At 39.7% G+C, this 13761-nt stretch overlaps 1 protein-coding gene across 4 annotated transcripts in view; it reads left to right on the top strand.

The window, feature by feature from the left end:
* The window catches only part of KIAA1549, a 172476-nt gene that overhangs the window by 126111 nt on the left and 32604 nt on the right, over positions 1 to 13761 (top strand). For all 4 annotated transcript variants that reach the window (XR_013929140.1, XM_080393555.1, XM_080393554.1 and 1 more), the window contains exon 10: positions 160 to 344. Coding sequence is in view for 3 of the 4 variants with exons in the window: in XM_080393555.1 (XP_080249681.1) it covers positions 160 to 344 (185 nt within the window). In the remaining variant the exon portion in view is untranslated. The remainder of the gene's footprint in view (positions 1 to 159; positions 345 to 13761) is intronic.

The following is a 13761-nucleotide window of genomic DNA, read 5'->3' as shown; positions in this document are numbered from 1 at the left end:
AACTTCTAAGTGGCATGACATTTCCTGTGATGTGCAGCTGGTTTCTGATAAATTCCTTAACTAGCATTTGCAAGACCATAAAAATATGTAACCTTGAAGTGTTCTCAGTTTAAAATATATAACCGCATAATATTGCTGTCTTTCTTTTTAACTTCACAGCTGTGGAGAAGCTGAAGGAGTCCACCTCAGAGTCACAGAATAGCAACCTATGGATTATTGTTGGTGTGGCAGTCCCAGTTGCTGTGGTGCTCCTGATCGTTATTATTTTATACTGGAAACTTTGTCGAACAGACAAACTGGAGTTTCAGCCAGACACGATAAGCAACATTCAGCAACGACAAAAGGTAAAAGGGGCAGCTGTGCTGATAGGAGCTTAAGTATTCTGAGCATAAATGAATGTGAGAGTCTAGGGAACACCTAGCATCCTTAAATGGCGTGTGGAGACACAGTTTTGGAGCCTTCTAGTTTAAAAGGGAAAAAAAAGAAGAAAAAAAAAAAAAGGAAAAAGTAAAATGATAGTTGACATCAAGATTCCAGTAGTGTTTTATTTGTTCTCCTAGGTATAGGATACTGTGTTAGATGGATACATCTTTCTGAAACGTGGGCACTGAGGCTGAAAGGAACTTTTCTTTATTACTTCACTTCAAGGTTTTGGCTAGGACTGAATAAGAGGAAATGTATTGAGTGTTGAATCACTGACCTTGTTTTCTGCAGAAGGCAGAATTTTTCTTTAGAAAGCTTTCTAAATTAATTTGACAGCTAAACCATACCATCCGTTATACCTCATGCTGGAACTAGAATTTGTCTAGCCTCTCCTTGCTGCTTTGTATTCTGCTGGGGCTCTGGCATTGCCGTTGTGGAAGTGTTGCTAGAACTTTAGATTAGTGGATCTGCATGAGACTGCATGGGTGAATGTGTTGGCTGGAGTGCTGGAGAACTGGGTTAGGATTGTGAGAAATTCAGTATTCTGTCGTCTTCCTGCCCAAGACTGTAGATTAAAAAAAATGTGATCCAGGAATTTCACAAAGGATGTATTCAGTGAAAAGAATGGAAAAGTGACTAAAGGGTTACAAATCCTACTTTTCCTTCTTAAAAATGAAAAGAACCAATCTGGCTGTCAGAGATGCTTATTACTGACTCTACCTTCAGAGGCATTATTAAAGGCAAAATAATCTGCCTGTGTTAATCCTGTGATACTGTAACCTCATGTTCAGCCATATAGTTTTTTCTGTAACACGTCTTGTCTGTACACCATGCTGCCTTTCAAGATAATTAATGACGTGAAAGATGAGAGAAGCAGAAAGCAGTTTCACTTCCAGTGCAGTCAGAACAAATCAATAGTAACTTGCACTTGTATTGCCACTGCAGATTGAGTGTCAGAATTGAGGTCAGCAACAAGTGGTACCCTTTGATGAACTTCACCCCCTGGTACCTTGTTTCACCTGTGCTGTGGTAATATGTAATGCAGATTTTATTGAAGAAGTTCCCTGCAGTAGTTTCAGCTAATTTGAGAAGGGTCATACAAAAAAGGTAGGAGAGGGTCATTACCCTTGGTATATGATTCCATCACATATATTTTCAGTACCTCTCTGCTGTCACAAGTTTTTTGTGAGAAAGCAGTCAGGTTGGGTTGGCTGTAAGGCCAGAAACATCTTTCATAGTTGTACTTTCTTTTAGGAAAACAGCTTGGTGGTTTTTCTCCACTGCTTCCACAGTGTTCTTCAACTTAATCATTCATGAGTCAGAAGCCTTGAACTTGTTTGTATGCAAGTCTCATTTCAGTTCACCTAGGGAGCCTGTCACTTTGCCTTCTTTAGGGAAGTCACTGTAAGCAAACTAGAAAGAACCAGTAAAGACATCTAGTCCAATCCTTTTGCCATGGATGGTTCATACTTTAATACTAAATGAGGTACAACAATAAAAGGTGTCTTAGATTTTTATTGCTTAGCACATCAGACAACTGGCAGAATCTACTTTGAAAACAGTTTTCCTCCTTTGCCCAAGATCCAGAACAAAAATAGTACGCTGGCTTCCTTAGTGCAGGCTGTCTTCGGGATTTCTTCTTGTGTTCAAACGGTGGGTTGGAATTCCAGGTCACAATAGGGCTTAAGAAGCTCTGAAGACCCCCAGAGAGTCACAACGCAGAAATGATGAGGAACATTTGGTTTGGTCCTGCCCTTCAAAATTATTTATGGGTTTTTTTACTTTTTATTACAGTAAATGCAAATAAATGATCAAAGGAGTGAAATCATGTGGTCGAGGATTTAGGTCTATAAATAAATTCAGTTTAAAGATGGACTCGGACTCCCTCTTCCTCACCCCACCCACGGTTATTTCTGTTCCCTCTTTACTGAGCTTGACTTTGGTACCAAAGGAAAGTGAAGGCCTGCACTGCATCTGTAAATGGAAGGATATTTAGTTAAAGATCTGGGTTTTTCTCTTGGAATCAATATTTCATTGGTAAAACCCATAAAGATATCTTTATAGTGCTAGCTCTTTTCACTTCCATTAATCTTTTAAACAATTTTCTTTTAATGTTAATGTAGAAATGGAATGTGTAAATATCAAAGTATTTTATTAACATATGCATGGCATATCCATACTGGAAATAGAAGACAATTCTTTTCAACCATGTAATAAGTCTACAATGTGTTTTGCATTTGAAAATGTGTGTGTGTTGGAAGATAAGAAACTGAGACACCCTTTTCTTGTTCAGATGAAATAAGATATCATACTGTACTGGTGCATCTCCAGAGGTATCACCAGTCTATTTTTCAGTATTTTTAATTAGCTATTTTAACATAGCAGATCACTGGGCAGCTTAATAATCTGTTAGAACTCACAGTAGCAGCTCATAGCAAATTATGTTACCTGTGACTTAAAAAGCCTGGAACAAGATTGGGAGTGGGGTGAGGGGAAAACCTGTTTGCTTCGTGCTGCTAAGAAAACACTTTGCCACTGAAAGGCTGGTTCCTTGGAAAGTCAAGAGAAAGAACTTCAGTAAATGTACAGTAACACAGATTACATAAGAAAGACTTTTGCTGAAGCTTTTTATTCTCAGATTAGAGTCGCTCTTCAAAATTTGTGTTCTTCTTTTCAAAGAGATGCTTTAAAGATACTACAAATTTTCATGGATTTTGTAGCCCTATGTGTTACTCTAGTACTATTTTCCTTCCTTCCTTCCTTTCACTTAATCGCTTAATTCTGGTTTTAAACTCTGCTTTTTCCTGAAATATTTTTGGTATGCACTCAGACAATGTAATTATTCAAGTTTTAATTTTAGTTTTCCATACGTAAAGATTTACTTTTACAGAGTAGGTATAACTTCTGTGTCCCTGTGGCCACCATTAAAAGTCATAAGCTGCATTACCCTCACAGTCTATCTTCTGGTAAAGCAAACCAGTAATGTTTTCTGTTGGTAGTAAGACCCTATGTGCCTTTCGGGGGTGTCCTGAGGGTATGGCTGCCTGGGTACACCTCAGCGAGGTAGAGATCAGCAGGTAGTTGTTACGTGCAACAGTTCTATCATACTGGCCAGTGTATCATGCCAGCACAGCTAACCTGCTTTGCTCCCTTCTCTGCTCTGTGGACATCCTTTTAGAATATTTGGGTCACAGTTTCTCACTTGTGATGGTCAATAATAGCATATTTCTCACTTCAGCAGGCATAGCTGCATTGAAAAATACTCAGATCCTGCAGTGACAAACCCACAGAAGTACCCAAGGTTGCATCTGTATTTGGGTGCTATAGCAGCCCTGAAGCTGGGCTTGAGTCCAGATTTACTGCTTGTCCCCACCCTCAAGGCCAGGTCACTCTCAAAGATAATACAGATAACAGCAAAGGTTGTGTTTCTTCTAAGGTGATGGTATGGGCAGGGTAGACTGTATTCAGTGAAGGCCTGCTGTGCAGAGTGGATGTACCATGCCACTTTACCAGTTTCTGTTCTAGCTGGCTGCCTGGTTTCATCACAGGATCAGTGTCTTGCAGACAGGATGGCATAAGGGTCCTTCTTAAAAAGGCTAATAATGTTATCTTCTGCAAAGAATAGGTATGAGAGCTTGAACTCAGACAACACTAAGGGATGTTTTACTTTTTAGATAGTCTCAGAAGTCTGCTGCTTCAGTGAATATAAGCATGAATACATAGGAGAGAAAACTTTTGTGGGAACTGATGCTAGCAAAACCAGATTTGAAGATTAAGTAATAAAAAATTAATAGATCTTGAAGAGACTCTGATTAGCTAATCTATCCCTCTAACTCAAAGCAGGATTAACAGTACCTGGAAAATATTAGGTTACTGTTTTTGTTCTGGAGATTAGATGGGAAAACATGTTTAGATCAAAGTTACTTGGACCCTTTTTAAACTGGGAGTTAAGGAAGCAGGTCAGAGCAGTGAATTTCTAGACGAGATTCATTGGTCTGTGCAAGGGTAATTCCTTTCAAGAGATGGAACTAAGATACTCAAAGGGCACATAAAGTATTCATGACTTGTTCTGTAAGCTGTACCATCCTACTGGAAATTCACCTTGATTTGATCTAGGTTGTCATGCTGGATAAAGATGGCTTTGCCTTTGGAATTAAAAAGATGCGTAAGTGGCACTTTTAAATTGCAGAATTTCCTCTCTTGCCATTGCCTGTATCTACCACAACATTGTCCCAACCTGAGCTTTTTTTCTTGTGAAGAAGCTGTGCTTTTTGTAGGGAATTGAATTCTTGCCATGGGTTATTTTTCTTTTTCATGAAAAAGCAGATAAATGTCTTTAATGCCCAAACGATCGTTTTGCTCTGTACTGGACTACTGATGATTTTGTGTGAAAACACTGTCAACCCCTTTCCTCTTCCCCAGAGAGCAAAAAAACATTCTACATACTATCTGTAATAGAAAAAGAGTTAGCAATATTATTTCTTTCTCTGTGGACATACAAAAATTGAAGTGGAACCTGGTTCAGTAGGGATTTCATTTTCCCTGCTGTGTACAAGCATTTGGAGAGAAAAAAAGTCAAATCCCTTGCTAGGACTTTTCAGAGGTAGTGTCAGCTCTAGATTCAGGGAATTCCCTTATAAAGGGCAAGGCTCCCTGCCCTAATGACAAGAATCTGACACCTGTGGACAAGCTCATGGATGGTTTATTCAGGTCAGGGGTCCTCAAACTTTTTAACCAGGGAGCCGGCGCGCGGATGCAGTGGCAGGCAGTCATCTGCGGCTGCTTGGTTCCCCCCCCAACCCCCGGGGTGTGTGTGTGTCTGTAAATACCGGGGGGCCAGATTGAGGACCCCTGATTTAGGTGGTCTTGGATATTTTCCTGTAAATACTGGGCATAATGAAGCCATTGCCTTTGCAGTGGTAACTTTGAGTGGCTTGCTCAGTTCCTAGTTTTTCAAAGGGCACATCCTGAAAGCCTAGGTGGGAAAAGCCTACCTCACCAGTCAGAAGCGGCTCTTCTCTGGAGCCCCCTGCGTGCCGCTATGATTCTTGAAGGCTGAACATGTCTCTTTGGCTCAGTGTCCCTCCTTTGTGTTTACGTGTGGGAAAGGTGGGATAGGTTAGTCCCCACAAAGCCGTGGACAAAGCATACAGTACTGCACCTTCTCCTTGAGCAGTAGCACAGGTAGTGGCAGAGCTGGAGGGCTGCCAATTTGCATCATGTGCCGGCAAACCTCAGCTAATGTGTAATCACCTGGGTACCGTTACCAGCCCTTGCGTGTCTGCTCTAATCTGCGCTGCTTCTGACAGCCAGCCAGACCTTTGTGTGTCACTCACGGTTACAGGCAATGACTCATGCATTCTGCAAGATGTCTGAGAGAAGCTTGTGTGGATTTTTATTTTTCCCCCCAAGCAGGGATATCTGATACCTGAATCTCATGTGTCAGGTGTAACTTTACACCTCTGAATTGAGAGTTTTGCTTATTATTGTGTATTCAGTAGACTACTGCTTGGATGTTCCCAGGATCAAAGAGGCCAGCCCTGCTGGAGGCTAAATACTAGGCTTCTGTTTCTGATACAAAGAATTTCTGTGATACTTTGTCATCCTGTAATGATGCTACTGTTCATCTGTATAATGTCAAGGCAACAGCTCTGCATTGCAGAATAATTCTAGTCAAAAGAGACTCATGTTAAGAAAGGCAGCTGACACCAATCCTATAAAAACTACTTGAAAACTGACATGAGTTTCTGCAAGAGGTTCATGTCTGTGTCTACTGTTTGCATAACAAATATCATTCATTTCTAATAGCAACCTTGACTAACTATCCAAAATGTTGTCATTTTGGAACTGGTGTACAGGTTCTGCTTCAGAGTCAATAGCTGGATTCTAACAAGGAACACAGTATTCAACATATTAATTACTTCTCAACAATACATTTCTCTGATGGCAGTTCCTCTGCAAGAGCTCTTTTGTAGGAACTCTTCTGTTTTAATGAGGATTAACTATTCACAAATTAGAGAAATAAAATACCACACTTAGCTATATACTGCTTATACCAGTAGATCTAAAAAGTAAAATGTCTCCATCTGCTTTTTTACAAACATTTGAGCAGCTGTCATGAGATCAGACCAAAAGGCCCGTTAGCCCAGGTGCCAAAAGCAAAACCCTACAGAAGGGAGAAAAATATGCCAAGTACCTGTGATGCTTTGTCTTGAGTTAACTCTTCAGCTCTAGTTACTTGTGTCTCAGGAACTTTCTTTAGAAGCAATGATATTTAGCAGCCCTCAATGGATTTCTGTTCCGTGAACTTATCCTGTCCTTCTAAACCCATCTGAGCTGCTGACAGGGATTTCCCCAGCATGTTACATGAAGAACCACATCATCTTGTTTCATCTTGCTTTTATCCTGCCACCTTTTTCTGTGATGCCCCCTAGCCCTTATATTGGAGGGGGACAGTGAACAGCTGATTCCTAGGCACTTGCTTTTTGCCAATCCTGAGTTTACAGATCTCTCTCGTATTCCCATCTTCACCATCTCTTTTTCCAGAGTCCCTGTTTTGTTATCCATGAAAATTGCTGACCTATGCTCTGTCTTAAGTCTTTTAACACTTTCCTCGTTATTTGCAGAGAGGAAGTGTTGCTGTACTGTGGTGTATATGTGCTCTGTCCACATGGTGAGAGCCATGTTATGAATGTATCCTTTTGCCTCACAAGTAGAGAAAAAAGCTTCCATAATTTGTAATTTTTTTTTATGTGTTGTGCTGCCTCCCTTAGAGGTCATGGTTAATGTTGGAGTTGTGTATGTGGCCTTGGAGGAGTTACTGTTTGACATTGACTTACGGAAAAAAGACTAGTGGAACTGAAACACAGCAGTGACCTGTCCATCCTATAAAGTTAGTGATCTTTTTCTAACTTAATTCTGACACTTCCATCCAACTAGTGCGCAAAGGAACCTCACCAAACTTTGATTAAGATGGTATCCACCCTGCGGCATTTCTGTCTGAGAAGGAAGGCTAAACCTGTGTGCGATTCAGACACAAAATTATGCCTGTTACAGCAGTTGTTTCAGCAGCCTGTGGGCATGTATGTACTTAGAGTTATGGGTTTTCAACAATATGATACTTATTGTATTTTGTGAAATTTACTGAGCTGTCACAGTAATATTAGTGTGGCAGGAAGAAGTGCACAAAGGAGAAGAGGAGGGATGATGAAAATCTGAGAAAAACCTGTCTTAAGAAAATATTTCAGAACAGGTGTCTTGAGAATTTCAAGCTTTATAGTTTCGTGAGTTTGGGGTGTTCTTCATTTGTTTTTAATTCTACTGCAGCGAAATTTCTGAGGTGGTAGTTTTTTGTGATATTCCTGCTTTACCTCCTATTTGTATGGTGGTGAGCCATAAACCACAGTTTTGATTTCAGAGGAGGGAAGGAGAACCAGAGGCTGTACACTAGCTTGGTCAGACTTTCCATGCCCAGCACTAGCTACACTGTGCACTGTTTTTTCCCAACTTGATGGTAGAAGCCCGTGCAACTATGAGCACGTTTCTTCTATGCAAGGACATGTTTGCTCGACTGCTTTACCTATTCCCAGTAATGGTAATAGTTGACAAAAGTGCTGTTGTGATGACAAATGTGAGACGTAATTTGTATAAAGAGGCACTTGGTCCAAGATGAGAAAATGGGCAGCATTTTGTACATACAACCCCTGTTTTGGCCCTCAGATCTCAAAACCCTGCTTCTTTTTGAGATGGTGCTTGCCATAGAGGGTACAGGCTGTAACACCGCTGTAATGGGACCGTGATGGCATCCCACCTAAGAGGCAATATGGTGAACTGCCATTGCATACAATTTTTGCATACATACAGTTACCAAGTGAAGGTATTTAAATTGAATTAGAAACTTTTTTCTATTTTGGTGCTTAAAAACATATCCTAAACCAACAGCAGTAAAGCCTCCCTCTGCACACTTCAGTGATGCTTTGTGGGGTTTTTAAAGTACACCTGGAAAGAGTTTATGTTTATGACGTAGGTTGGTTGCATCATATCCTATTTCGTAGGCAAAATTGTGTCAATGGCACAATTAAGAAATGTCTTTTCTTTCTTTCTTTAATTATTTTTTATTTTCTTCTTTCTTTCTTTTTTCTTTCTCTTTTTTCTTTTTTTTATTTCTTATTTTTTCTTCTTTCTTTAGCCTTTTTTATTTCTTAAGAAAAACAAATGGGTCTTTTTCACTGTTTTGAGGGAGGCTGTGGGGATGGAACTCTGTTTCTATGTGGTCTTCTAATACACTTTTTTGATAAACAAAGGTTTCTTGTCTCTTAACGCAGATTAACGCAGATATGCATTATTATTACTGAATCACAGGTATAATTTGTATGCGTACTTTACAGGTAGTCCCTGGCTATGATCCCAAAGGGTTTTATGTTGAAGGAAAGCAATGTAAACAAAACCACAGAGGGTATACTTATGTGCATAAAGGGTAGGAATGATATTAGAAGATTTAGCTGAATAGGAAAATGAGACTGAGAAAGGTGAATGTGCCTCAGTACTTCTAAATTCTTATGTATTGGTAAGTGGTTTTTAAGTATCTCATGGAACAGTCATTGCAAACAATAAGGGTGAATGATCCTTGCGGGAGGAAGAAGTACGTAGCGCCTTGGATGGGGTGGTAGAAGTGTGGTGAAAAAAATGAGTTCAAATTAAGAAGACCCTAGGACACACACTAGCAGCTGCAAATAATTTTGCTTACTAGTGTGCCATGAGAGTAGTGCAGTGAATTCACACTACCTTATGCTATGGTGCCCTGGGAATATGGAGAAGGGTTTGGTGGTGTGAATCTCAGGTTGTGGAAGGCAGTTTGCGATGTTTAATAGCTTCAAGCCATTCTAAATCAGATTGACTCACATCTTCAGCCCACGTTAATTTTGGGAACATTGATTCTCATTGCCTTGCTGCGTCTAAACTAGTAGACTTGAAAACATTTTTTTATGTAAAGTTTCTTTACCCTGTAATTTTTGTGGCATTCCATGTGATATCATGTTAGTAAGGTTGTATGTCAGCAGGACTTCTTTACAGGGGTTCCTGCCCTGTTCATAGATTATGTACCAACACTAAAGTATTGGTTTTGAAATCATGCTTAGCCCTTTTGTTTCCTTAGAAATATATTTTAACAGCCTCTGCTCAATGCATCTAGCTCTACAAGGAAGAAGGCAAGACTGTGGTATAAAAAATCAATAGAAAATTGTCTTAATACATTATTTTTCATATTACATCCAAATTCAAATGCTATTAGCAGGAACTACAGGAAGAATAAGTGTATTTCTTCTCTTCTGCTTTCTGCTGAAATTATTCACTGACCTGTGTGTGCAGTATTTGCTTTCTTGAGAAAACATTGTTGACATTCCTGATGTGTCTCTGCATCTAACAAAACAATATGTTGGCAATCATGTTATATTTCTGTGACTTAAACAGTATTGAAACTATTAGCTGCTTTCATGGAATAAGTCTTGACCGAGGTGCACAGACATGGTAGAGTTCTGCAGAAATTATTCACTTTTTCTACAAATTGAGCTTCAAGTACTTTTTTTTTTTTTAATTCAGTGTGTGACAATAGAATTTAAGCACTGTCTTGACTTACCAATTTGAAATCATCCTCCCCTTTGATTTCAGCTGGTTCTGCATTTGTATAATGGCATAACACCTTATAAATGCAGTTTAGACATGTTCATTCTGGTGGTAAGCTTCAGAGTAGTTTATCTTTTGCCTTTCACAAATATATAAAGATAAAACAAATGGAAACCTTCTCTAACAAGTTACATTTAAAACAAGAAATCCTTGCTAGTACTGGTTTTGTGCACCATTAGGAAAAGGTACTTGAGGCTGATAAAAAGAGGCTCTTAAAAAGATTGTATTCTTCCTTATTGGTGGTTAATTTATGAGTAGTAGGTGACTGATCCACACATAGTATTCTGACTAGCTGTCCTAAGATGAGTGGAAGTCATCCAATTTGTTACACTATATAACTTGATATAAAGAAAAGGAAGAATTCAGCAGTTGGTACGCAGAAGTTCATAAGAAAAAGCAGGAAACATCTTCACTCTGGAACAACAGTATTAGTTCCTTCCACTAGGTCTTGGTGATCTTGTCTTGCAGAAAGCAGACTTGTGTTTCAGTTTCCGTCAGGCACTTTTCACTGAAAATGTAGATTTTCGTTAGTATCACTTCTTGGTTAAAATCATAATGTTGCCATGGTCTAAGAGGTGAGGTATCAAAAGTGTAGATTATTTTTTTTTCCCTTTAAGAAAACAGAGTGGGTTTCTGTCAGCATTGCTTCTGTAGTAGTAATTATAATAGTATTTCTATTTCTCAAATAATGGGTATTATCTTTAATAAGTAATTTTATCTTTTTGTTGAGGATCACTTTTTCATATTCAGTCAGGTATCATGTTTTATATATTTGTATTTTTGCATTATGATTTTTTATCATGTTTTTTCATTCATACGTACAAACATGCGTGTACACACATGTGTACAGTTTCTCGTACTGTTCATGTATTGCCTGGAGCTGGTAGTGCCAACTTAAGCTTTTTTAACAGGAGATACTTAGAAATGTTATTTGGCTGTACCAGCTCTGCAAGACTCAAATCATCCAGGCTAAAGTCTTCCATTCAAGTGCAGTTTCATACTGAATGGTTTTATTAAGATGGTAAGAGCTTGTTCTTTCAAAGAATGAGGTTAAGAGAAAATCAAGTGCTCTGTCCAAATTTTAAAAATCATTTTGGAGAAGCTCAGTACATATTCTCAGCCTTTGGGGGTGCAGGTTGGTGAAGGAAAGGAAGCTGTAGCAGAAGGTTATTTTGTGTGAGGGAAATGTTTTTGCTGAATCTGTGGGGAACTGCCCATTTCTGACTAAGTTATAAACCTTTAGGAAAATATTTGCATGGGAATGGACTTGACAGAGACTTGTTAGAGATTTACCAGTTAAATTCTTGTAGGATTACACCTATTTGGCACATACAAACTCTGTAGAGCTGTACCTTAAAAGCTGTGCACAGAGATTGTTACAAGGCCAGGTAAAGCAATGAGCCTCAGGTTGTTGGCTAGTGTAAGCTGGAACTGGCAGCTGGCAGGCAGAGGGAGAGAAGGGCAACAGGGCAGGACGGGAGAGACTGGTTCTGCTGGGCTAGGAAGAGTAAGACCAGATGAGGAGTTTGCCTGACTGCAACTTCAGGAAAATAGAGCCACGGGGTCTGTGGTGCCTGGGGTGAGTGCTCCTTGAGGCCTGGAGTGGTGATGCCTGAGACTTGCCAGTCCTCTGTTGCCAGCAAGTGTCCATGAAAGCCATTGGCAAAGTCTCAGCCACCCTAGCTGTGGATGTGCATAAAAGAATACATCCTTTCTCTTCTTGCATCCCCTTCTTTCACTATGTGTCTGCCAGCTTCTGCGCGAAATCAGATGGGTATCCTGGTTTGGTTCTACAGATAACATTCTTACACTATACCCAACTTTGACATAGGCTGGGCCTTCTGCTATTAGTCAAGGAGCCAGCAGGGTGGGAGAGAAAGCTAGAGAGCACCTATGGAAGAATTAAATTTATGATTTTGTAACTCAAGACTATTGCCAATGCCCTATGCATGAGAAGATCCAGTTGTGACTGTTCAGACAATCTTAAGTGTGCTGTTTGTTATAGTATGAGTGCTTGTCTTTCCAATACGAACAGTCTTTTTAATTCATCTCCTGTGTGATCTGTCGGCAGATCAACATTTGTGTGTACATATGCTGTGGTGTACGTACATTTACACATAAATATATCTGTCTCCGTAACTGTGCTCAGACAAAAGGTTATATTAGACTGCAGCTAGGAGTGAGACTATTCAAAGTTAAAAGATTAACAATCTGTATTTTTGCATGTTGTTTTACTCCCCAGATGGTTTGCAAAGCTAGAGTTAGCTCTAAGGTCTGTTGAAATGCATGCTTCAGACATGCAGCGATCTTAATAAAACTGTACTAGTAATTCCAGTATTACTAGGATGTTTGTCTCTTCAGCTGTGCTTGTCCACCCCACCAGTCACGGTATTCAAAAAGCAGTAGTACCTTCGCAGGGCCAAGTCAAGTGTGCTCAGGAAAGGGTAGAGCACTACCGTATTTCCTGCATAAGAATTGAGGCTAGCGCATGAAGACTGTCATCATCTTTGGAGCAAAGGGGGCTGGAGGCAGCGTAGGGGAACGTAGCGAAACAGAGGAAGTGATCATCAGGAATCAGCAGCATGGTGTATAGGCACGAGCGTGGAGTGTGAAAGGGTTAGAAGGGAAACACTGAAAGGGTTCAAAGGGAGAGTTCTACACACAGGAATATCTTCAAAGAGAATAGACATAATGTCAAGCAGATCAGAGGTGGAGGTAGGGTGACTTAAGAGGAATTTCGTTAATCAAAGTGCTGCAAGCTGGCATGATAATTCTGAAAGTGGAAGTGAAAAGGTCCTCTTCAGAAAGTATCTGGGGGAGAATTCATGGAGTTTTGGGTTTGTTTTTTTTTTTTAAGTGAGCAAGATCTTGAAGGCAATGTTTCATCTCTGAAGGGCAGGAAGTTTCAGGAAAGGTTCACTAGGTGTCTGACTCCAAAAAGTGTTACACCTTCACCTGGTCTAGCTCAACAATGCCTCTTTGAATCAATGGTTGCAGTTTACATAGATTCAGTAACTGTATCACCCATAATGCTGAATTGAAGACTGTTGTAAAGCCCAAGAAAAATGGAGTATAGTGGAAGACATCCAGATTTGTTCAAATAATAAGCTTACTCATTTTGTGAGAAATGAACTCCAAAACCTCAACCATTCAGATAGCTGTTGGATTTTATGGGAGAGCTTTTATTGCCATCTACTGGTTTTAACAGGCAGTTTGCTCTACTGCAACATCCTTTCTAAGAACCATTTGGAAAATGTTTGCTTACTGAGAAAATATTTTGAAGAGATTGTTTCAGAATATTCCTTAGGCAAGCTTATCTTTGGCATGATATCAGACGAGTCTGTTTGTAGTTAGCGATGTTGGCATGCCAAGCTTTATGAAAGGGGGTTCACTTGAACATCTGGAACCTGACGCACCCATAAACACGCTCCAACACATGCTTCACTTCGCAGGAAATCAGCTCTAGGAACACACAGAGGGTTTTGTACGTGTGCTGTGCAGTGGGTAGGTGTGCATGTATTTTGAAAACTGGAGTTATCAACATTTCTTTCTAATTTCAACTTTCAAACTGTGTAATATTGAACAGGACTTGAGTAAAAACTTTCTCTGAATTAGTTCTTCAGAATTTCTAATTGCTCCAAAGCCCAGAAAAAATCA

This window comes from Falco punctatus, assembly GCF_963210335.1.
Source record: "Falco punctatus genome assembly, chromosome: 6".
Classification (NCBI taxonomy): domain Eukaryota; kingdom Metazoa; phylum Chordata; class Aves; order Falconiformes; family Falconidae; genus Falco; species Falco punctatus.
The sequence above is the reverse complement of the archived record's forward strand: the minus strand, read 5'-3'. Positions and strand labels throughout refer to the sequence as shown.